Source organism: Penicillium waksmanii (assembly GCF_028829765.1).
Source record: "Penicillium waksmanii strain IBT 27052 chromosome Unknown utg000004l:1.0-5674109.0:1.0-5678898.0, whole genome shotgun sequence".
NCBI lineage: Eukaryota > Fungi > Ascomycota > Eurotiomycetes > Eurotiales > Aspergillaceae > Penicillium > Penicillium waksmanii.
Genome location: NW_026643251.1, coordinates 1,060,399 through 1,083,980, shown reverse-complemented (window position 1 = coordinate 1,083,980; position 23,582 = coordinate 1,060,399). Strand labels below are relative to the sequence as shown.

The window sequence follows — 23,582 nt, the reverse complement described above, 5'->3', positions numbered from 1 at the left end:
ATAACTCGAACTAGATAGCTACGCATGTGTGGTACACTAACAGTGACAGCGGCATGCCCGCCCGCATCCAGGCGAACCACGGCACCCTGAAACGCTACGCGGTTATGCTTAAATCGCGGTGTTCCGTGGTTTTCCTGCCGATCACACAGCGACTAGATCCAAATGCGTTACTCGTATGCGGAACTGCGTAGATTGGCTTACGTCGTTAGATAAACGGAACTACAGCATTGCATATCTATTGATTCCTACTTCGAACTATATCAGTATACTCTCGGTGGCCCATGTGCTTGACTGGTCGAAATTCTCCGGTCTGAGTGGATCCAATCTGGCCCGGCCATGTCCTCCAGGGCTCTTACGAGTACAGTACTCTCTTCCCCTTTCGGCTCCTGTCTAGACAAACCCCCTTGATAGCACAGGTCAGATCCTAGCTCACGCTGAGTACTACCCTAGGCTGCAGTGACCGCGATCTGATGTACGTGAAAATCTACTCAAATCACTTTAAACTTTAGCATGGACCGAGCGCATTCCTACATTTGTAGGGCGTCGCGGTGCCCCGCGTTCGCAGGTTGGTAATTGAGTTTTGTCGTGAGGCCGTGCGGGCGCTCGGTCCTGGGGATACTGTATACCTAGAGTAGTAATACTAGTTACTAGTAGTTAGTAGGTATATACACCGTGACTGCTGACATTTGCCTTCGTACTAATGTTCGAGTTTACTAGTATCTTTGGACCTTGCTGGAGACTTAATTGTGGACAAGAAATAACTTCGCGCTAATCAGTGTGATCTCGTCTCGAGTATGTCATTGGTACAAGCAGTCGGTAGGTACGCACTGACGAGGCGAGGGGCAAAGAACTACAGAGTGCGACTAGTACACATACATCATCGATTCAAGTTGGGACTTACTAGGTCCAGAACCTGAACAAAGACAAACTGGAACTCGAACTCTCCTCACAAGGTGATGTGAATACAAGGTGATGAATTAAAAAGAATACCCAACAAAAAGACAAACGCCGAGCGCCACCGACGCTCCTGGCTGAACAACTAGAAATCCCCAAAAAGCACCGAGCAACAATGCCTGCGGCACGCAGGTCTTCCTCGGCTGGGTCGACAGTCCAGTCACCCACCATAGTAGCCATGACCCAAAAAAAAAGATGATAGAAGAATGAAGCTGGGATACAAGAAAATGTCCATGTAAGAAACCAGAAAAGAAAAGCATAGTAGCAAGAGTAGAAGAAGAAGAAAATTTGGAGAAATAAATGGAAACAGCAGGGACCAAAAACAAAAACGCCCTGTTCAGATGCTGCGCGGAGATGTTTCTCATGTCCCCATCACCACGTCGCCGTCTACTTCGTATTCGCCATCAGCGTCTGGGTCGTCTTCACCTTCGGCATCCATGTCTGGATCAATGCCGTTGGTATTGGTGTTGGTGTTGTTATTGGTATTGGTATTAACGGCAGCCTTGGCCGCTTTCCTGTCGGCTGACCCAGGTTCCGCAGGTATAACTACTTGGACCTTCTCGACAAGTGCCTTTCGACTGACTGATTGCGGAGTTTTGGAATGATTGTCGGACTGTTTTCCCCGGACACGCTGTGAAACTGCTGTGCCAGGGGACTGGGATTTCGTTTTCGAATTGGACTTCTTGGGAGTTTTGGGTGGTTGCTGGATTGCGGGTTCGTCGTATTCAACCCCATTTGTTTCAATCGCTTCCTCAGGCTCCCCTTCGGCGTCGGGATCCTCATCCTCATCCACATCCTCATCAGCTACCCCATTGACCTGCCCGGTTGCCTTCCCGCCTTCCGAGGTCTCATCCAATACAAGACCAAGATCTTCGGGGCTTGGGTCTAGCACGGCCTCCTCGTCCATGACTTCGTCCTCGTCAAGGTCGACGCCGTTAGTTTGAATGGAAGTTGCCTCTGGGTCTGGCATCTTCGCGCTGCGACCGCGGCGCATCGGGGTGTTGCCTGTAGGAGTGAAAAGTGGCAGCCCTGACGGTCGTCGAGGAGTATTACGACCACTAGTTCGAGTAGCTGTCGGGGTCATTGAAGGCCGAGAACTTAGTTTAGCGCCGTGTGGACGACCGGGTTTGCGCTTAGACGCCGGAGGAACATGCACGGGAGGCCAAAGTTCAAATCGTGATGCTGGGATACCGGCGGCAGGGTTCGGGACAGGAGCCAAAGTGTGCTCAGGCTCATGTATGCCATTTGTTTGCATGAGTGCAGTAGAGGGAGGACCGGCGGAATCCCCGAAGCTGTCTGCATTAACCCCATTTACAGCTGGCTCTTCGTCACTGGTCCCATTCGCTTTTGTTTCTGACTCTTCATCTTCCTCTTCCTCCTCCTCAATATCTTCTCGGGGTGCAACAGCGTGAAGAGGAGCGCGGTCGAAATGAGTCTGGTTGTTCCGGCCCATGATGTAAGGCGTCCAGAGCAATGCGTCCGGGTTTAGTGTGACATAACCTTTGCTCTCCCAATTTTGGATGACCTCCTCGAAGTACTTGGTATCGAGACGGAATGCATAGGTTTTCGTGACAGGATCCCGCACAAGAGCACGGAGTCCCTCGAGTGCAGAAACAAGATCATCGGCGGTCATGCCTGTACGGTCGGAGAGGTCTGCAATACTGATGGGTGTTTTGAGGTCTCGAAGTTGGTAGGATAGGATTAGACGCCAATAGTTGCGGTAGGAGACAAGACCCATATCAGAGAGGGGCTTCTCAGGGGAGCCGCTTTTGCCTTCGATGCGGGTGAGAAGATATGAGAAGTCGATGAGGAGGTTGCCGTAGCCTTTCCGTTGGTGGATGGGGAGGGTAAGAATACACGAGACATTGTTTGCCGAGCTTGGACGCTTTTCTTTGCTGAAATAGCCGACAAAGTGACACCCAAGATCGTCGTACTCGCTCATGACATAGAACAAGAATGGTTCAACGTCGTAGTAAAGGGTCTTGGAGCCGAGGAATAGTTTGGCAAGAAGACACAGATTTTGACAGTAGACGGGGTTCTTTCTTCCGTCAACTTCGAATATCGAGATTGAGCCATCACGATAAATCTCGTCGCCAGGTGGGTGTTTGGCAGGGCACTTGAGCTTGTGTCGCCAAGCGACATAATCCGAGTTCATGTATTTGAGGCAGAATTCACAGATATAAAGTACCCGATTGCGGCTATACTCTTCCGGGTAGGGTGCAGCGTACCAGGTCTCGATCTCGTAGCCACCAAAGTTGATGTGCTTGATCTTGGAAGGTGGACCAGACACCTTGGCTGATGCAGTCGGCGCCGCTTCGCCATTCAGCTCTGCTTCTCGTACCCGGCGCTGCCATTCTTCTTCAGCTTTTTGACGGGCCGACTCAAACTTTTCGCGGTCACCCTGTAAGGGCAGAGTCTTTGTTGTATCTGCTTCGACTTCGGACAAGATGCCACCGTATGGCTTCTTAGTCTCATCACTGTCTCGGTCATTGAAAGGAGCAAAGTAGTTGTGGGGAGCAGGAGGAATCGGGGCGAAATGAGCTTGGAGTTCTTGGGACGCGGACGCGGGCTTCGGGACTTTCTTTTTATGACTGCGCTTCGGTCGGCTTTGTGTACTGAGAATCCGAGTGACTTTGTTTTCGTCCAGCCGGAATCCCACGACGAGTTTGTGAAATTGCTTGGACACTATCCGGCAATGTTCTCGCTCGACTCCGCGGGTTCGTCTTGGGCGCACCGACCGGGATTCTTCAGTGGCTACATCACCGCCATTCTGAAGAGGGACTTCGTTTTCATCCGGGTGATCTGTTTGTCGTCGTCGCTTTCTAAGCACCGGGACATGCTCGTCGGCATCAGCAGATGAAGCCTTCCTCTTGCGTAATGATCGCGAGCTGTTCAATAACTCGTCGCTAATGTTGGTGTCGAAAATGGAATGAAAATCGGAACCCTCCTTTCCCGCATGGGCCGGCATGAGCTCCTTCTTGAGATAGGGGGGCTCCGCCCCTAGCGTTTGGCGTCCGAGTCTCGGCATGGTTAGAGATGGGTCGATTGTCACGACAAGGAAGACATTTCCAGGGATCTACATGTTTCCACGTTAGCGAGTGGGCCCCATCGGCAAGGATCTGGGGGCGCCAAACGGGCGTTGCAAAGTTCCGCTCACCTTCTGAATCACCAAATGCTTCTTGATCGCGAGCGCATTGCCGATGAGCTGTCGGGATGCCGAGTCAGCAACCAGTGAAAAACGGGCTAGGGCTGAGGGCGGCTTAAGCTTTTAGCTCCGGCCCCCGCATAGAGTACTTACAGTGATCGCCACAACTAGTACATGTGAGCCATTCCTCGAAATCCTCACCTGGGTCGTGTTCTTCGTCTTGACTGCAAAAGCTGCGGGGCTTGTTAGTCCCAAGGCTAGGTCAAACTTTCACATCTCTTCAACCAGTTTGCACTCACATGCATATCACACGACTGCGATTATCGATTTCTTCATCTTCAGGTCCGTTACTCTCTGCTTCCCAGTCCCCTTCCTCCTCCTCCTCTTCTGGTGCCGAATCAGACTCGGATGCATCTCGGTCATTGTCGTCTTCAAATGCAGAGTCTGCTTCTCCTTCCGCATCAGCAATTCCAGATTCGGCTTCCGACGACCCATCATGATCTAAACCCTTCACAGCACCGACTGGTTCGGTCTCATCGTCATCGTCGCCACCTTCCTGCACGCCCTTCTTGCCCGAGTGTGCCTCATCGTTGCCATCTTCTTCGGCTACTTCTCCGGTGTACGCTCGGTGCACTGCGTCTTGAAGCTGTTGGTCCATGTGGTACAGGTCGGTTTCCTCCTCTCCGTCCGCGTCCAGGTCACTGTCAACCTGGTCCACAGCCGGATCGAGCATTCCCGGATCCTCATTCACTGGCGGCTCTGTCGCCGCCATTCTCAGTGCCACCGCAGCCGCCAGGTCGAACGCAAGAACTCGTCTCGGGCGACGCGCAAATGCGTTGGGGGATGTTGTTTTGTCTTTGTTCAAGGGCCAACCGAGATAAGCTACAGAGCCACCCCGCTCACATCGGTGTTGGCCGGGGGTGCATCGGGAGCCTAGGTTGGAGCGGCAAAGATTGGCACAGACAGTCGATATGTGTCAATCTTTGGAATTGTGCTTCGATCGCAAGTCAGGTAGGTCGAGCGCAATATAGCTAGAGAGCAGCAGAGGGTGTCAGTTGAGGTTGGGAGGATGGTTCGAGGTCACAAACACGTGTCGCAGGGGGGGACTAGAGACCTGATCGGAAGCCCAAACGGTCGAGCACGAGGAGTAGATATGCACAAGACGCGTCGAAGAGTAAACGAGGCCGTAAGTCCTTTGACAATCTTCACGAATGCGATGCGCTTTCCCCCTTGACCTGGGGGAGTGTCGTTGCAGTGGCTGACTCAGAACGCGCTAATCTGCTTTGGGTCTCGCAGACCTCGCAAACCGCCGCCCGCTGCTCTCCGCCCTTCACGACTCCCCTCCTTGCGATCTCCCACAACATAGGCCTGCTGTTCAGGTGTTCCTTGGTCGTTGTTACTCGCTTGATCCTCGCAAACTTTCACCATGCCCGTTCCCTTCGAGGCCCTCCTGCCCTGGGGCATCATTGCCACCGTATGTCTCGACAACTCCCCTCGACCAGTCCCTACCGAGCTATTACTCACCACCATTCACAGATGTTCGGCGTGACTGGTGTTGGTCTTTACTACACCAAGCACCTTGGAAACGAGGGCAAGAAGACCCGCTGGAACAGGGATCTGTGGGATAGAGTAAGTCGTTCCTCAACTCCACCTCCATCGGCTGCGGTCGGGAACTCAGCTCGCTCTGAATGTCAACTACGGGAACTCTCTGGATGCCAACTAACACATGTGCAGCAAAGTAAGTGATATACGATACCAATGCGATCGACCGCGATTTCGACTGCGATTGCGACTGCGACCTTCCTGCGAGCGATCTATTCGAACCCCCTTCACCGTGAAGATTTAACCGAACTGGGACTAACAATTGAATCAATCAGTGATGGAGCGTGACCTCCGCCTTACCGGAACGTGGAGAGGACAGTCCAGTAACCACCAGGCGCCCCCGGGCTTCGAGTTGAGCAACCAATGGAAGGTATGGAACAAATAGAAACAGCAGATGCACCTCGATACCTGACAGGTTACTAATTCCCCGACTCCTACAGATCGAGCGACGGATTTTCTAAATTCAAAAATTGCAACGTTTCATCCTTCTATATCTGCGTTTTCCCTGTTTCGCGATCACTCTACATACCTTCCTACGCAATTTTTAGAAACATCGCTGTATCATACCATTTCAATCGTTCCAATGTCCACACTCGATGGTAGTCTATGCAGTGCCTGGTCAAACGAAGGCTATTGGATCTGCGAAGCCAATCCCCGAATCCCTCGGATTTCACTGTCACGAAGGTGCATATCGAAATACTGCGCCAAGGCCTTGACCCGGTCATGCTCGCTTTCAATAGTCTGCAGAACCTCTGTTTGCCCATGCATCCTTCTCTTGACGTCCTTCCCGGCCAGACTGCACTGTCCGATGATCTCTTGCCCTGTCGAATCAAGGATCATCCGCGTGCAGACAAATCTTTGAGTAAACCAGCTAGCCCGCCTCTGACTAACGCCAAAATTCATGAGTTCGAAATCTTGCGGCAGGAGCTCCATGTCCGCAAAGCATATCATGGACAGCCAAGTGCTTTCGGGGTTGTGTCTAGTTTGGTAGATCCAAAACTTCTGACTCTTGTCTGTAGCTTCAACCAGGCTGTCCTTGATTAAACGCATTTCCGACGGTGCGATACGTGTAGCAACGAGGCCCTCCTTTAGAAGCAAAGGCGCTGTAGCGTTGTAGGCACCGAATCCAACATCAACCTGCAACTTATTAATTGGGACAAGCGGAGAACGAATGAGAAACAAACTAACCATATATTTCACCTCATCAATGACAACAATCAAAGCCATATGGCTCCTGGAGTAGCAATTTAGTCAATGAATCCTCCCGCAAACAAATTGGGTTCATACAATTGTGAAAACAATCCATTTTCCACCCCCGTACCCACAGCCTGGCCAATTCTGGCGCCAATGGCATATACAACGTATCCCAGGGATCGCAGTATACTGTGAAATAACCCTGTGTTCTCCATGCAATATCCATCCAAACGTCGCTCAACCATCTTTTCGAACAAAGTCTCTGGATTTAGAGATATGGTGTGGTGCTGCGAGTAGTGCAGGCCCGAATTTCCCCACGGGATCGAACTAAGATGTCTCCTGTGCAGCTCGAATAATGTGCCAAGTGCATCTTTTGCAACATTTTGACGGACACTTTGAACCAACGAGGCGCTGGCCTCGCTGCTAGGGTATGAGATCCGGCTGAGGTATGTCTCAAGCTGCTCGTCGGTATATTTCGGCAGTTGAGTCATGGTGCGGAATGGGAACCCTAGGAGTACCCCGCCGGCGGTTGTTTATATCGTTCGTGGTGAAGAAAAGGAGGTGCCAATATAGAACCAGAGAGATCACCGAGGGGAAGACACAAGTTGATAAGTTTGAATATGAATGCCGTGTCAGACTTTCCGATCATAATCATCACAAGTGGGCGTCGGAATGGTTCCTTGATGACCAATTCGCACCCCACATTTGGCCGAGGCTTTTGGCGGGGAACCACACTTTCGCATGTTACTGTCTAAACAGCCAGGTGGCTACTAAATCCTCATTCTGAAGCAAATTACCCTTGGAATTTATGATTAAACAAGTCCAGGCATCCCCCATGGCGCAGCTTGATGCGGAGCTACCTCGATAACAATTCACTCCCTGAATCTAAACCTTGAAGAACTTGGAGAGAAGAGAAAAGTTTTGAGAAGAGAAAGAAAAGGACGCGGCGAAGGAGGTTTTGTTTACTTGTTTACTCCTGGGTCGCTCCTTTCAGGTGAAGTTCTATACAACTCTAGTAGTAGTAGCAGTAGTAGTAGTAGTAGTAGTAGTAGTAGTAGTAGTAGTAGTAGTAGTAGTAGTAGTAGTAGTAGTAGTAGTAGTAGTAGTAGTAGTAGTAGTAGTAGTAGTAGTAGTAGTAGTAGTAGTAGTAGTAGTAGTAGTAGTAGTATGCACCTGCCAAGCAGCGCTGTATAGTTCATCCTCTATGGAACATCCCTGTTATCAAAACACCGCATTTCCATCTCGGCTATCTAAATTCATCCCGAAGCATAATAATCTCTCTCCAGTTTGGTGATACTAGTCCCATCATCCAAAACCTCCACCGACTCTTCCAATTTATATCCTCCCCACCGAGGCAAAAGCACAGTCCACACATACCAATAGACCACCGCAAAAAGAATCCTGCTCGATCCCATTAGTCCAAGTCACTATAATTTTATATTTCGTATCTGTCCAAGGATGAGACGGTACTTACACACTGATACCAACAATGGCATACGTCGCATAAAAGAAATCAACATCACCCTGCCAATTCGGAGGCGGCACAAAGGGCGCAGCCAACAGCACCAAACAAACAATCACACGCAACCAAACAGCAGGAAGCCATGCTTTAAAGGGCCGAGGTCGATTAGGTTCTCTGTATCGCAAAATCAAAAGGCCAACCGTTATCGCTAGCGCGAAGAGCTGACCGGGATATCCTTCCACATCTAGGATGAAATTGTAGACATCTTGTTGTGGCGGAAGGGCAATGACCAACAGCGATGGCACGTAATGAACAATCAGGCCTCCGAGAGGCGTGTTGAAAGGCCGTGAAGATGAAATAACCTTCTGCCATGGTAGAAAGCCTTGACGAGCTATCTCTTGATTGACGCGAGCCTGGGGTAGGGTAGATTCCAGTCAGTATTGTATTGTAGTTATGTGGACAGTCGTGCTAAGGGACCAGACCAGACCAACTTACCAATGCAAAAGTCACCACCATCACATTCCCGGCTGCGGATATAGCAATTGCAAGAGGGAACAGTACCCTTCCGACACTATCGCCGAATAATCGCTCAAAGAGGAGCGCGCCGACGAGTTCGCCGCTGCTTTTGATTTCCTCAAATGGTATGACCAGGAGGTAGGATGCGTTGGCCAGGAGGTAGAGGCCGCCGGCTGTGAGGAGGGCAGATGGGCATACAGTTTTAATCGTGTGGATAGGGTTATGTACCTCGCCGAGAACATTATTGATGTTGCTCAGTCCTGCATAAGAATAGAAGACTTTAAACAGAGCCGTCGAAAGCAGACTCCAACTCCAATTAGAGCCCTCCCATATTGAATTCCAGGATGCAAAGTCGTTATGCATGTATCCTGGTGTAACCTGATGTGAGCTCCCAAAGAATTGGAGCAGAAGAACCCACAATCCAGTCAGTGACATGGCCCCTATTAGAAAGATCTTGACCCAGCCAAGCGCATTTTGAATCGCAATGCCCGTACGCAGAAAGCATCCATGGATGATAGTGATAATGGTTAATAGGCCGACAGCAAGTGCTTTGTGCTGAAGATCGGTCGGCTCAACTTTCAAAGCGAAGAGTGTATACTTTGCGAAGATAATGCAGTTACTTGCAGTGAATCCTAGCACAACAGCTTGCACGGCAATTAAAGTTGAAGCGAGAAATCTCGGTCGGGGATAGGTATACTCCAGGTACACCTGGAAGCCGATCCTTTTTAGCCTATGTGAATCTCGGCGTGAAGATGGTCAGAGAGATTATCTACCTTGTCCCCTCCCGAGCGAGGAAGCATGCATCCAAATTCCATCGAGATGGAGAGCCCACATGCGGCTAAAATGGTTCCGGCAATCCATACCAAAAGAGTGAGGCCGACACTTCCTGTCGATTTGACGATGGATCCTGGAGTTGCGAAGATGCCGCTTCCAATGACGCGAGATACGACTAGGATGTATGCGCTGGACCAGCTGAGGTTTTTCCCGGGATTTGGCCCCGGAAGGCTGTCTGGGAATCCATCGGTTATATCTGTGGAAGTGGCAAGCTGGCTATCAGTCTGGCCATTGTTTGTTTCTAGCAACGGTCGCGTCTCCCCCGTGGTCATCATGCGCGGTTGAGTTATCTAGTACTCTAACTAGTATGCGGAAACTGAGGATCGGTGTGAACTCCGGGAGGAGTGGTTTAAAAATTGAATAAGTTTCCTCAGACTGGAAGGAATATGTTGACCAGCCAAGGATTAGCCATTTTTAAGAGGTCTTGATGATAAACGTTGCTTGGAAATCAGCTGGGGTTTCCCCCCCCGGCACGCCATTCGGGCTGAATGTTGTGTGTTCGTCCTTGCGTGATGGATGACACGACTGATCAAATCAGTGAAACATGCCAATCAGATGTTCCAGAATGATTGAGCCGGAGTATTCGGATCGCATTTTGCAGAGTAAAAAGATAATGACCGGAGATGATTTTGATTTGTTGCTGAAATCGCCCTCTTAGCACTAAACTGCCCAGGTAAACTTGAAACTTGAATGGCCAAAGGGTGTGGTTGGAATGTGATTTTTGTTCAAGTCAGATTCAACCAGTGCGGCGAACGATAGATGTCACCGAGAAGCTACCAGCTAACCTATAACATTCAACCAAGGTTCCTTTCCTTAGTATCTGGGGTACACAAGTGCATTTTAAGTTCAGGTGGAACAGAAAGGCTAGAGCATGAATGACCAAATGATTTGAATAGTATCAGTCTATGAAGATCGACCGGCTTCACCAGGTAAACGGTATATATAGAAAGGAATTTTCTACGGGCCAAACAGCGACTTTCGCCTTGGCACAGGAGAATCACTACCCCGATCATTGAATGATGGAAGCTGTGTCATAGAATCCAGCCGAGGACTCGGAGTCGGAGCCGGTACAGAATCCGACTCCACTCCCGTCTCCGGCTCAATAATCTGCACACTAGCAGCAAACCCGATCCGCGATCTTTTCGGCGTTGGACTCATCCTCGACTCTGGCAGATCCGTATCATCGGCATCCGACTCAGCGAGCCGACTCCGTTTTGTAGACGCATTGCGCACTCCAATCTCTTCCTTTCTCACCTCATCCGGGATCGGCAATGGGTGCCGATCGAAGAATGTAGTCGGTTGTTGCAAATACATTGCCTCAGCAAAGCGATTGCCATTTTCATCTGTCATAGGCAAAAAGGCCTCTCTTTGAATGATATCATTCATAGCCGTATCATCCAGTAAGCTCCGCTCTGCGTGCTGCATCTCCATGTCCGACATCTCTTTTCTTCGCCGGAGCATGCGGTCTTCTAATGTATCCTGCAAAACCAATGTCTCGACATGAACAGGCCTGGTCTGACCGATTCGGTGAGCACGCTTGATGGCCTGGCTTTCGACCGTTGGCTGCCAAATTGGATTGATGATGTAGACGCGCGAGGCATGGGCGATGTGCAGTCCGTGCGAGGCCTGTCGCAGATCCATCAGTAGCACGCGAATGTCGCTCGATTCGCGGAAGAGTTCGAGATATTGCGTTCGGAGCTCGGGCTTCAGTGTACTGGCGTAAATGCGAAACTCGATTCCTAGTAGCTCTAGGCCTTCGGCGATCCAGAAGGCTGAGTTGCTGTTGTCGTAGAAGATGATGATCTTCTCTTCTTTGTGCCAGCGGAGTACTTGGTCTAGGAGATAGGTGAGTTTTGCCGATGATGTGGCCACGAATTTCGTTTTCATGAGCGGGGATGAGGAAGGTAAGGTGCGGAATAGGTTTTGCTTGAAGGTCTTCTTGGGCGATTTATGACTTTGAGGCTTTGTGCTGTGATTGAGTTGGCCTGGCGTGGAGGATGCGGATTTCGGTGTATTGGCGGACTCGGGGGGCACCCTTAGCCGGGGCACGCTGATCTCTTCTTTCAAGTTCACCGCGAACTTTGATCCCGGCGCCTGACAGCCCCTGAGTAGGATCTTGCGATCGCAGGTTCTGGGTGACAAACTGCTGTGCTCGTCGAGCCTGGGTGATTCCAATTAAAAGCGGCTCTTCCTCCGAATTCGAGTCTAGTGCCCAGTGTGCACGGTTTTCTTCAGGGAAATCCCGGAGGAAGACGCCGAGTTCGTGAAGTTGCTTAAATTCGCGCCAGCTTCCAGACTCCATTGCCATTCGAGCAATGTTCATCCCGTTGGTCAACTGGTCGATATCATCCGGCGTCATCTTCTCCCGATTCTTATCCATGTATTTGATCGCATGGTCAATAGAGTCTTGGGGATTCATCTCAGACCCTGCCCACCAGAATCCGGCTTGTCGCAAATTATTTATGATTTGGTTCAGATGTTTCCGATTTTTGGAGTCAAACATGTAGTCCGGGCCTTGTCGTTCGGAGGTAATGGCGTTGACCGCGAGGCCAAAAAGGAACAGGTTTATAGAAAGTCGGTCATGAAACGTGGGTTCCAGGTAAACAACTCGGTTGTAGAGATCCGGAAGAGAAATCTCTTTGTTCAGTGTCTCCAGTTGATGTCGTACCACAAGGCCCTGTAACGTAGCGCGAATGGCCGGGGATTTGCGACGCTTGCCATCCAGGCCGATCGGTTTCATGTATTTCGTCCAGTCTGCCGGATCATTATCCTTCGAGTTCGACCATGGCTGCAACTCGAAAAATCCAGTCACCATGCGTCTTAGTCGATCGAGGTCTTTCAGCTCACTATCTACTGCGTTTCCGGTTTTCTTCCGGCCTTGCAGAGCAACGGCTGTTACATCTCCAGGAGAGTCCGTATCACTAGTCGCGGCTTCCTGCGTAGCAAGACTGATTTCGACTCCATAGAGTCCAGTCGATGGAGTTCCCGATATGACCCACCGGCGCTCAATGTGCATTTGCCCAAGTAGATGGATCATGTTGGTTTTTGAACCGTGTCCCGCCACATTGTGCCCTTCGTCAACGATGACACGCAACCAGTGAAGTTCTGTAAGTGGCGAGTCCATCTGCACAAATCTTTCGCGCCGGTTATTGACTGGCTCGCCGGCTTCTTTCTCAAACCGTGTTTTGGAAAAGAGCACGATATCGTAGTTGAGCAGATCGTCGGCAGATGGTGTCTTATCCTTTTCCGGTCCCTGTTGTAGGGTCAAAACATTTAGATCTGATGTATGTTGGTGAATTTCATGTTGCCAGTGATCCACCAGGTTATTCGGGACGATAATCAACGTTGCTGTACAGAGGCGAATACGCTTGGACGGTGGCCGCGGGTACGACATACTGCGTCGCCCCTGATACCTAGTTTGATGCGGAGGGATCTCGTAATATCCACAGTTGCGCTTACATGCCTTCATACACCGTTCATAGTACGTCCCTTGAAGCTTCTTCTGTTCGAAAAACATTTTCCATGGAGCGGAATGCCGGCCCGCGGCAGCCGCCGCCATTTCCATCAGAGATCCCGTCTTTTCTCGAACTGGCGTATGGTCGTTTTCTTCTGTTAAGAGATACTTGATCGGTATTTTTGGCACATGGCCTCTGGTTCCCCAGATGACGGCAAGGGAGATGAATGTTTTGCCACAACCCATCGTCTCGGCAAGGATACCTAGGCATGGTTAGTTGTATTTCCACTTGGCAGTTCGAAGTTGGCACACCTCCACACGCTTCTGAATACAATGCCTTTTCTAGAAATATGCAGGCATCTTCTCTATCGTAGTAGTATTCCTTCCCAGTCGGAGTGCGGTAGGCTTGTAGACGAGGATCCAGAACTTGTGCAGGCTGGACCTCCCGCTGCACAATGGCAGCCGCGGAACGACGCTGATACGGATGAAGTGGAGTCTTGAGACCAAATTCCGAGAAGTCATCGCCAGACAGTAGGTCCAACGCGGCCTGCTGCGACCATTTGTCCTTGATCAAATCTGGACGCGGGTCTGGGTCCTGTAGCGTATTGAAAATGTACCACAAGGATTCATCTTTGTCAGAGTCGTCGTCGGAGTCCTTGGTTATTGCTTTGCGCTGACCTTCCCAAGATTCCTCCGAGGCATCAATGTTCGACATCAAGATTTTGAAAGCTGCCCGCAGCTTCTTGATAGATTTTTGGACATTATTGCGGTGGGTGAGTTTCGGATCGACGTAAATTCGGATGTTTTCATTCTTCACCCGTGCTCTAATCCAAGAACTACCTTCCAAAATTGATATTTCGACGGCATATTTCTCAGTGGCTGTTTTCGAGTCAAGTACTCCCAAGGGAAGAAAGGCACTGAGATCTTCACTTCCTTCATCGGGTCGAGTTAGCGCTAAATGCGGTTGTGCATCGAGATTTCCACCCTTGGACTCGGCGGGTTCACGGTGAGATTGGCCATTACCACCCAATTTTGCAAAGATTGGATAATTGGGAGGTTCTTGTCCATTTTCTTGCATTTCCTTGGTTGCTATTGATGAATTGCAAGGGTGCTCATTCGCATTCGCATGGACGGGTTGGACGGGAACGGCGGTGGCATTATTTTGATGAGATTCACTGACTGCGGGCTTTTTCAGCTCAATGTTTGACGCATCGCGAAGTGCGGAACCGTCAGGGGACAGTTTCACGTCAGTAGTCTCAAATGGTGGAGCAGTAGATCCATTTTCCGCGCGACCCGCTAAAGCCCCATAATCCGAGAAGGAGCAGGCTAGAGAAGTACTCGCAGAACCTGTAAGTTGTGCTCCGCGTTGATTGGTGTCCGAAGATGTCCCGAGGGGCCACGTAGCACAATCCGCAGTGTGTAAGGGCAAGCCCGAATGCATGCCGATGAGATGTATCACGTTATGAATTTATGAGGCAAAAGGCCGGAGACTCGGAGATAGCCAGTGGTGTGGCAGAATTACTCACCGCCACCCGCTTCGGGTCATCACTATGTAGTATACCGTTGGAACCTGTAGTATAGTTACCACTAGTACACTATGATAAGATTGATTTAAAGTGTTTTGCAGAAAAAGAATGTTCTCATGCAGTGCCATTGATTCAATAATTACAATTTATAAAAGACTCAGCTTAAAGCCAAGAAAATGATCCAGCGCTATCCAACCGCCCAAATCAAATCAAACACCAAACACCACGACCCAAAGAAAGGTCGACAATATGAGATATGACAATATGAAAATATGAAAAGAAAAAAGAAAAATAGAAAAAAGTCCTCCCTCCTCATCAATCCATTTACTATACCCCCACCCATGCCATCCCTCAAAAAAATAAATCCAATCCAACACAGCAAAAGCAGAACAATCTCATTCAAGCAGCAGAGTACACCTCCACCCTCCCTCACTGCGTCAAAAAATCCTCAATCTCAAACCCAACCCTCTTCAACGCCTTCTCCTCCAACACCCCCGGCGACCCCAAGATTTTCCGAATAACAATAGTCCTAGCATCCTGCAACCGCATCTCAACCGCATTTCCTCCAAACCGCTCAAGTTCCTCCCGACTACACTCACGAACATAAACAGTGATATCCGGTCCCGCACAGGTCCGCCAAAGACTCGCCATCCACTGCCAATGATCGAGAGAAGTATACGAGTCTCGAATCGGAATTGAGCATGCGAATGCATCCGCCGTCGTCAGTTGATATCGGGGCACTAGGGCTAGCGGTAGCGCTGTGAGCGATGTGTTTGTGCTGGCGGAGTGGTCGGAGCCGGCTTCGCTGGATTGGGGGGGAATTTATGTGCATGGCGTTTGTTTTGGGGATGAGGGTTTTGGGACTTGTTAAGCCGTCTTCTCTGGTCAGCGCCTCGGAAGTGTTGGCGTTGGCGAATTCGGCATTTCCGTTCAAGGTGCGAACGAAGTCTTTTACTTCATCTGAGACGCGGTGCCAGGAGGAGATTGTGTCGAGGTATTCGACCGTTGGGTCGGAGGAAGATTCGGTTGTGGGGTCCTTAATTGTTGGACCCTGGAAGATGCGGACGTGATGTTTTGCTTCCTTTTTGAACATACGTTCTAGGTAGTTCACGGCCGATTGAACGAGGGCTGGGTCTTGGCCGTCGATGGCGATGATGGGTCCGCGCATGACGGGCGTCTGGCGGAAAGTCGGTTGCAAGGGTGGGGAAATTTTAGCCAGGACTTTGATCTTGTTCAGGTATGGGATTGTCATGACTGTCGCCTCGACGGAGGCGTTGGATCCGTCTTGCGAGAATGGGGTGAGTGGGGCATTTATCGGCGTTGAGGTTTTGAGAGGTGCGAGTTTAAGACTTGACTCCGATCCGGCTGGTTGGCCGGGGACTGGGGGGCTGTTGTTGAAGGGTCGGCTGATTGATGGAAGTGGTTGTCTTTGTTGCTGTTGCTGTTGGATGGTAGCATTGTATTGGTACGGGGACATTGAGTAGGGGGAGATAGAGTCTGGACTTCGGTTTCGGTGGACCGGTAAGTCGGACTTTATTGATGCATGGGAGACACGGCGGCGCTTGAGATCTGGGGATTGTTCGTCAGCGTCGTCGAATCTCCGGGGTCGTACACGGTGGTCGATTTGGTCGATTTTGATCGGCTTGAGCTCTTTCTCGCCGCCGTGTGAGCTTCTTGCTGACATGATTGTTGTCGTTGCTCGCCCTGGTACGAGGCCGGATATGCTTGCTGATCGGCCTGTGGGGGTGAATGGAGTCATCGGAGAAGTGGGTGCATTCATGATTCTACCGCCGCAGGAGTTGCATGTCGAGGCTCCAGATGGATTGTGGCTGATGCCAGAGCCTGAATGGCGATTGTTTCCATCACGGCCTGCTCGTTTTGGCTGATATCGATAGGTTGGATATTGCTGAGCATGGCGGGCTTTTTCTTCCTAGTAAATAGTAAGTAATGGCTTCCCGGAATAGCGAGTCATTGGAATAAGTAGTAATTTTTACATACCTCTGCCAAAGCTCTCCACTTGTTCTTCTCCCCCTCTGTCAACGCTCTCCACTGCATGCCGATAATCTTTGAGATTTCCGGATTGGCAAGGCCAGGATTGTGTGAAACGACAGCCGCCTGGTGATGCTGACGGTATAAGATAAAAGCTATAAAAGGGACAAAGAAACATCTAGTCAGCATGAATCTAATGAAAGTAAACATTCCAGATCCCGGGCCATCCCGACTAGATCACAAAATGAAAGAAAAAGGGACTTGCCATGCTCATTCAACATCGGCGCGCACATCATCGACTCACCATTACGAGGCCGGGGAATTTTCGGATCCGGTTTACAGAGACACCACTGACTGGCGTACTCTTCCTTGCCCGATTTGGCCGGACTAGAGCTACCCGAGGAAGGGGGGGAACGCTCTCTTAAAGGAAGAGAAGCCTTTGAGATGGAGTGCTGTCGCGGGTAAGCGTCCACGATGGGGTGCTTGTCGATCGGTGGGGTATAGGGTTCAGCCTTGCTGTGATACATGGCCATCTGCTGGTGGATCTGAGGGACCGCGTTCGGGCGATATTCTGGATACCTGCATGTTGCGGCTAGAGGTTCTGGTCGATGTGGCAGGGCGCGATGGGACATTGGGAGATCATTCATGATCTTGTGCTCGAAGGGATTGCTGTGGAGAAAATTCGAGCCAGAAGACTCATGGCGCACAGCAACTGGGGCGGGAAGCACTCGATCGTAAGACATTTATCTATAGACGACAACAAAAGAAAAACAAGAAAGAGAAGAAGAGGTGGCGAAGCAAAAGCAAGAAGAAAAGAGATTCGCGAAAGAAGCAGATTGACGGCGAATCCGGCGTGGGTTCTTTGTTCAAGATGCGTAATGGCTTGGAACGACACAAGGGAAGGGGAAATTGGAGCGGATGGATGTGTGGGTAGAGAGAAGAAAGGGAAAGTATAGATGAATCCGGAGAGGGATGAAAGGGGAAGCAATAATAATAAGTGAGATGGAGGCGAGATGGGAGGGGAAGCTGCTTGAAGGCGAGACAAAGAGAGAATGGATCTATATCAGGCTGGCGTTTGGAGAGTCGGCGGATTGGAGGGGAAGAAAAAAGCAGATGAGCATCGGGAGATCGGATCGGATAGGGCAGGGTGATACCTTTGGACACTTTGGGATGACGTCTAGGGCTCATTCGATCCCTCCAGGCGAGACAAAGGAAGGCGCAAATTAGTGATTCTTTGTCTTCGATGCAGGAATCCCTGTCGGTGGCAGGCTTTGAAAATGTATGATTTTCCGTGAACCAAAGAATAGAGCGCCAGGATCGTGAGGGACTTATTGGAGCTGACTGGGGTTAGTAGTTAGCTTAGCCTATGTGGTAATTGATTCGATGGAAGTGTACGAGAGCAGCATCGGAGTAACTATGCCAGTATAAGTCTAGTGAGTCTACTTTAATCTACTACGACTGTGACTATATTACTACGACTACCACGTCTCCATCGTTGTCAGGAACCCGAGAACCAACCCAAACCCAGAACGTTTGAAGCCCAAACCAATATCGTTAGCCGACAACCAAACCCTGGAACGATAAAACCCAACGAAGCAAACGAGATCATTGTTTCTTTGAGACGAAAGCGGCGACGCGCATGCCCCCATTCCTCGGGCCGAAGTGTGATTGGTCGGCTCCCAGCGGCTGCATTGACGTCGGTTCCCCGGAACAAAGAAAAAAAATGGCAAACACGCAGAAACTAGTGATATTCGTGGAAGAGACCAACCATCTGTACCCTAATCCGATTGGCAAGCAATCGCCCTTTTCCCCCCATTTCCATTGACTTCGGAAAATCCCCTGTCCCACTGTGACCTCCTCTCTTCTTTGTACTGTACTGTGTATCCGTACGGAGTGTATGTACCTGTTAATGATCTCATGCCGATCGCTCTCCACTGTAACACGAACAATATCACCCCGATTAGATAGCTGCGATCGGAGATTCCGGGAATAAACGGAGTCCAATGGTAAGGCAAGTAAAACAAATGATGGAATCGTGGAACAATAAGTAACTTGAAAAATGATAGGTACATGTAGAACCCGAGTTCACCCCATCACAAAGCCCTGTTGCTTAATTTTGGGCAAGTCCGGCCGAGTGATCTAGGGCCAAAATAACAAGAATGAGAACAATCAATCCTTATCAAACTAAACTATGTACTAGTAATAGACTCGCCCCAATTTCCCTGACTCGCGAGGCTCTCCTGGCAAACCCTAACCCTAATTTGAGTCTACCCGCTGGAAGGGCCAGACCGTAAAGTAACCACGCGGTGAGGTCAAGGAGTAAGTTTCTTGTCTTTTCTTTTCTTTGCTTTTTTTTTCCTTTTTTTTTTTTTTCTTCTTATTCTCTGACACCTGTCACGTTATGACCTCAAGACATTCGCTTTACTCCACCAGTACAGGTACAGGCACCGTAACTCGATCTAAGTGGGCCCGATCGGTGCTACCCAACAACTGCCGCAAAGTACCACCTCAGCCCGCCAGGCCGCATTGGTACATACCCTAGGTAACTAGTAGTACATCCGCAGCTCGTTTCATTTCGTTTGTCTTGGAGGCACGCAGGAAGAGCTGAGCGGAGCTGTAATCTGAAATCCGAAATGAACCCTATGAACAAGGGGGAAAATATATTCAATAAGAAAAGTATACAGAAAAATATACATGCTGAAACTGATTCATGACAATGTCTAAGCTAAACTGCAGCACCCCGTCGGCTAGCCGCCGACTCAGACTTACTGGGGGCGGCGTTGAGTAGATCCTTCGTCTCCTTGTAGACTGCACTCCCCATGAGCTTGTGGGCAGATGGTCCCAGATGCATTTCATCCCTAGAAACAGAAACAGAAACCCGGTCAGCAAAGAAAGAAACTCACAATGTCGATCAATCGTGTCATGGCCATGGTCATAGGCCATGAACCACGGATTCAGAAATGTTGAATGTTGGGAAAGAGAAGGGAATACGGAACAGGAACAGGAAAGTCGCGCACGAGCAACGCAGAAAGTGCAAAGGAAAAGGAAATCCACTCACCAGAACAGATATTTCTCCGGGTGTTGGCACCGTGTCTTCTCCTCCGTCCTTGACATCATGACCCGGAACCCACTCTCAACAACCACACAAGGAGCACTAACATTCTCCCACCCAGGCTCAGTATTCTTCCCCATGCCATTCTCCTCCTCAATACCGGAGGCGTAAAGCTGCCAATCGCGAATGCGATCCAAGACAAAGGCATTCGTATCAAACATATACAACCACTGCGCCTTACCATCCTTCCACTCCGTAGCAGCAGACTTGAGCTTAGAATTCCACTCCGTCAGAACACGCACCGCATCCTTGAACTCGTCGCCGCTGGCACTCTCAAATGCCGGCAGGAAAGTCATGTCCATGGTCTGGGTCATGATAATTTGCAACTCCGTCGGACCCCAGCCCTTGAACGACTCATCTAGTCGATTCAATTGCTCGGTCAATTTCTTGATCCGTCGATCCACGGACGAAATTGCCGTGTTGTAATCAGTTTCACGTAGACTCCAGAGATCCCAGATTCCGAAGGATATGACAAATGTCGTACGCTCTTGACGGGTAATGCGCTCCTCTTCGGTGAGTTTCTCCATCGAGACCGTCTCGGCTGCTAGCCACTGATCCAGTTGGGTCTTGAAATCGGGGACCTGGTCTTTAGACAGCATGCCGAAAGAATTTAATTCTTCGTTGTCGACGACGGCCCCGGTATCCTTCTTCGTATTACCTGCGGATCGGGCCGTCTGCGCAAGGTTCTCCTGGTAGCAAGAAAACTGCATTGCAGATGTGTCAGTCAGTTTGGTTTGATCTGGTCTGGTCGGTCCATTTCTACAAGACATATTCCCGAGACTAATTTCTTGCCTCATCCCCTCATCTTCCATCTCCCGTCTCTCTTGTCTCAAGTTCTCGGTACCGGGATAGCAAGGAAAGCACATACCAAGTCACAAAGATGATCAGTCCAAATCTTGCCCTGCTCCTCTTCCGTCTCACTATCGCTCCAAGAGTCTCCAAAGACAACCAATCGGTGATTGAACTTGTCGGCAGTCTGGAAGGTACCGGCCAGCGGCACGACATCGCCAAAAGTCCTCCCCGTCAGAAACCATGCTGTGTAGAGAATGGAACAGACGGCGACGGCACAGAGGCCGTAGAACCGATTGAACATGCGCATTTTCTCTTCCTCTGACGATATGTGTACTAGTAGTTTTGATGTGGTGCGCGCAACGGCGCGGTTGCTAGTTAGGTGGTAGAAGTCCGGTCGCGGCGATCGGGTGGGGAGGAAAGTGGTGAGGAGATGGTGAGGTCAGGTTGGATCAGCGGGATCGGATCGGGTGTCGTATCGTTGCCGCCACTGACGGATTCGTATTCCACTATTCCACTCCGCCAAGGTTAAGGGGGAACGAGGGAATATGGCAAGGATGGGAGAGGGGAGGGGAGGGAGGAGAGGAGAGTAGAGATCAAATTATGAAAAGGAGAGAGGTGGTCGGTCAGAAATCTCCACTCCACCGGGAGCAGCGGAGTGGGCGCTAACTTGAAGTTGGGCTCTGGTGGTCCCAGATATATTAGAGTAGTGTATACGGGTATGTAGAGTGTAGTGTATGTGTATGTAGGCAATAATAATTAAGCTATGGAAGTACTGCCAACTGTGTACTACTGAGGTATGCCATGATATGCTAGTATATGAGATGTAAAGAATGCGACCGGCCGCGTGGCGGGCGGGGAGGAAGGCTGAACGTGGAAAAGCCTCGCGTGCCGGGTCGTACTGCAGCCGCTCGTATACGTATTAGTATTAGTATTAATATCCGCCACGATATGAGTAGCCTGCTGCTCAATATTCTGGTGCTGAGTAGAGAGTACTGAGTATTCTATGTCAACTGAGGACACGATGGCTCCAGTAGTCTGAGATAGTGTAGGCAGTCTCCCCGTGGACTGCGAATGGACGGGTAATCCAGCTGGACGCTGACCTCGTACAGCCCTGGAGAGGACCGAGAACTCCAGACTGAAGACAGAGGAGAGAAGATAGAGGACAGAGGACCACAGGAGTCCACAGTTTCAGTCTGACTGTGGGGCCCAAGACAGCCACGGCCGATCAGATGCCAAGACATTGGACAGAGCAGGGAGGCTGGACCTGGTGAGAATAAGCTTGTGCGAGGTGAGAAGTGGTGGGACAGAGCATAGCTGGAGTTGAATGAATGAGTGAATGGGTGAATGCTGTGGCTAGGCTGAGCACTGAGAACTGAGCAGTCAATTGAGTGAAACATAGAGGGGTGAGTGTATACTCAATCGTTACCCTTGGGATACTCTGGACTCTTTAGGCTAGACTGAGAAGAGTGCCAGGCCAAGACCGGCAGTTGTCTAAGCGGTGAGTGTGATGAAGCGGTGAGGGAACCTAGGGAGTTGGGGTATACTGCCTGCCATTGATATGCTATCACGTGAGCGGTAAACCGATCAGCGGGTATTCAGTCATGTGACAGGGCTACCTCCAGACTCGGCTAGTGCAAGCTGAGTCAGCCACACACACTCGCTACGGCCGACTTTTGCGAGTTGCAAAATCCACAACGACGTTCGCCCTTTAAACTCACGTACGACAACTTCCGCGCTACCGTCTTGACCGCGCAACCTCGTCAAGATGAAGCTCAACATCTCCTACCCCGCCAATGGGTCTCAGAAGATCATCGAGATCGATGATGAGCGCAAGCTCCGCCCCTTCATGGAGAAGCGCATGGGCACCGAAGTCAGTCTCCCGATCTCAAAATACATCTCCAAGATGCACCACCCATACACACCCACCCAACCTACCTGGAACGCACACATACACCTACCAATATACACAAAACACCCATCTACCCATCCATATACACAATCACACACATCACACACACACACTTCAATACGGATAGTCTAGGACAACCGCTGACGGTTTTTTTTGCAGGTCGCCGGTGACGCGCTCGGTGATGAGTTCAAGGGTTACCTCTTCAAGATTACCGGTGGTAACGACAAGCAGGGTATGTTTTTTCTCCCCGGGATACCTCTTATAAGATTTCATCTCATAATGCCTACGCTGGAATATTGTTTACTGACATACAATCACAGGTTTCCCCATGAAGCAGGGTGGTACGTTCCAACAAAACACATTACACACTCCCACCACTCCCCACAAATCAACAGCCGCACCCAAATCCTAAATCAAAATCACAAAACAAAATCCCCTCCCGCAAAATACTCACCTCTCTCCAGTTCTCCTCCCCACCCGTACCCGTCTGCTCCTCGCCGACGGCCACAGCTGCTACCGCCCCCGCCGCACCGGTGAGCGCAAGCGCAAGTCCGTCCGCGGTGCCATCACCGGTCTGGACCTTGCCGTTCTGGCCCTGTCCATCGTCAAGCAGGGTGAGGGCGAGCTCCCCGGTCTGACCGACACCGTCGTCCCCAAGCGTCTCGGCCCCAAGCGTGCCACCAAGATCCGCCGTTTCTTCGGCCTCGACAAGAAGGATGATGTCCGCAAGTTCGTCATTCGCCGTACCGTCACCAAGGAGGGCAAGCCCGAGTACACCAAGGCCCCCAAGATCCAGCGTCTGGTCACTCCCCAGCGCCTGCAGCGCAAGCGTCACGCCATTGCCATCAAGCGCCGCCGCGCTGAGGCTGCCCGTGAGGCTGCGTAAGTTCCACCCAGTTCCAGGATTGCCTTGCAGTGCATACATAGCATTGCATCGGCAAACCTACACTATACTGTGCTCTCATCTGGATCCCTAACTAACAATCTCATCTATAGTAACGACTACGCCAAGCTCCTCGCCAACCGTGTCCACGAGGAGAAGGCCAAGCGTGACGAGCTCCGCAAGCGTCGCGCCTCATCCATGCGCAAGTAA

At 50.5% G+C, this 23,582-nt stretch overlaps 8 protein-coding genes across 8 annotated transcripts; 2 read left to right on the top strand and 6 right to left on the bottom strand.

Moving 5' to 3' along the window:
* Positions 1–1,315: 1,315 nt before the first annotated feature.
* On the bottom strand, positions 1,316–4,871 carry N7481_003268 (uncharacterized protein; the record flags this gene model as incomplete). The annotated part of the gene is made up of 4 exons (XM_057262487.1): positions 1,316–4,030; positions 4,112–4,197; positions 4,253–4,332; positions 4,399–4,871. 4 exons carry the CDS (start codon positions 4,869–4,871, stop codon positions 1,316–1,318), a joined length of 3,354 nt encoding a protein of 1,117 aa, XP_057124148.1.
* Positions 4,872–5,525: 654 nt separating this feature from the next.
* N7481_003267 (NADH dehydrogenase [ubiquinone] 1 alpha subcomplex subunit 1) lies at positions 5,526–6,162 on the top strand (the record flags this gene model as incomplete). Its single annotated transcript, XM_057262486.1, has 5 exons — positions 5,526–5,573; positions 5,636–5,728; positions 5,834–5,837; positions 5,977–6,071; positions 6,142–6,162. The coding sequence occupies 5 exons, from the start codon at positions 5,526–5,528 to the stop codon at positions 6,160–6,162; spliced, it is 261 nt and encodes an 86-aa protein (XP_057124147.1).
* A 169-nt stretch (positions 6,163–6,331) lies between these two features.
* On the bottom strand, positions 6,332–7,386 carry N7481_003266 (arylamine N-acetyltransferase family protein; the record flags this gene model as incomplete). The annotated part of the gene is made up of 3 exons (XM_057262485.1): positions 6,332–6,838; positions 6,890–6,935; positions 6,989–7,386. The coding sequence occupies 3 exons, from the start codon at positions 7,384–7,386 to the stop codon at positions 6,332–6,334; spliced, it is 951 nt and encodes a 316-aa protein (XP_057124146.1).
* Positions 7,387–8,151: 765 nt separating this feature from the next.
* On the bottom strand, positions 8,152–9,979 carry N7481_003265 (putative methionine permease; the record flags this gene model as incomplete). Its single annotated transcript, XM_057262484.1, has 4 exons — positions 8,152–8,296; positions 8,370–8,770; positions 8,853–9,581; positions 9,647–9,979. The coding sequence occupies 4 exons, from the start codon at positions 9,977–9,979 to the stop codon at positions 8,152–8,154; spliced, it is 1,608 nt and encodes a 535-aa protein (XP_057124145.1).
* A 685-nt stretch (positions 9,980–10,664) lies between these two features.
* N7481_003264 (DEAD/DEAH box helicase) lies at positions 10,665–14,602 on the bottom strand (the record flags this gene model as incomplete). Its single annotated transcript, XM_057262483.1, has 3 exons — positions 10,665–11,729; positions 11,788–13,424; positions 13,474–14,602. 3 exons carry the CDS (start codon positions 14,600–14,602, stop codon positions 10,665–10,667), a joined length of 3,831 nt encoding a protein of 1,276 aa, XP_057124144.1.
* A 514-nt stretch (positions 14,603–15,116) lies between these two features.
* N7481_003263 (putative HMG box transcriptional regulator) lies at positions 15,117–17,419 on the bottom strand (the record flags this gene model as incomplete). The annotated part of the gene is given in 4 exon segments (XM_057262482.1): positions 15,117–15,276; positions 15,287–16,617; positions 16,686–16,831; positions 16,981–17,419. The coding sequence occupies 4 exon segments, from the start codon at positions 17,417–17,419 to the stop codon at positions 15,117–15,119; spliced, it is 2,076 nt and encodes a 691-aa protein (XP_057124143.1).
* Positions 17,420–19,401: 1,982 nt separating this feature from the next.
* Positions 19,402–20,887, bottom strand: N7481_003262 (uncharacterized protein; the record flags this gene model as incomplete). The annotated part of the gene is made up of 3 exons (XM_057262481.1): positions 19,402–19,534; positions 19,735–20,492; positions 20,657–20,887. 3 exons carry the CDS (start codon positions 20,885–20,887, stop codon positions 19,402–19,404), a joined length of 1,122 nt encoding a protein of 373 aa, XP_057124142.1.
* A 1,458-nt stretch (positions 20,888–22,345) lies between these two features.
* On the top strand, positions 22,346–23,582 carry N7481_003261 (40S ribosomal protein eS6; the record flags this gene model as incomplete). Its single annotated transcript, XM_057262480.1, has 5 exons — positions 22,346–22,450; positions 22,649–22,721; positions 22,810–22,830; positions 22,954–23,371; positions 23,486–23,582. 5 exons carry the CDS (start codon positions 22,346–22,348, stop codon positions 23,580–23,582), a joined length of 714 nt encoding a protein of 237 aa, XP_057124141.1.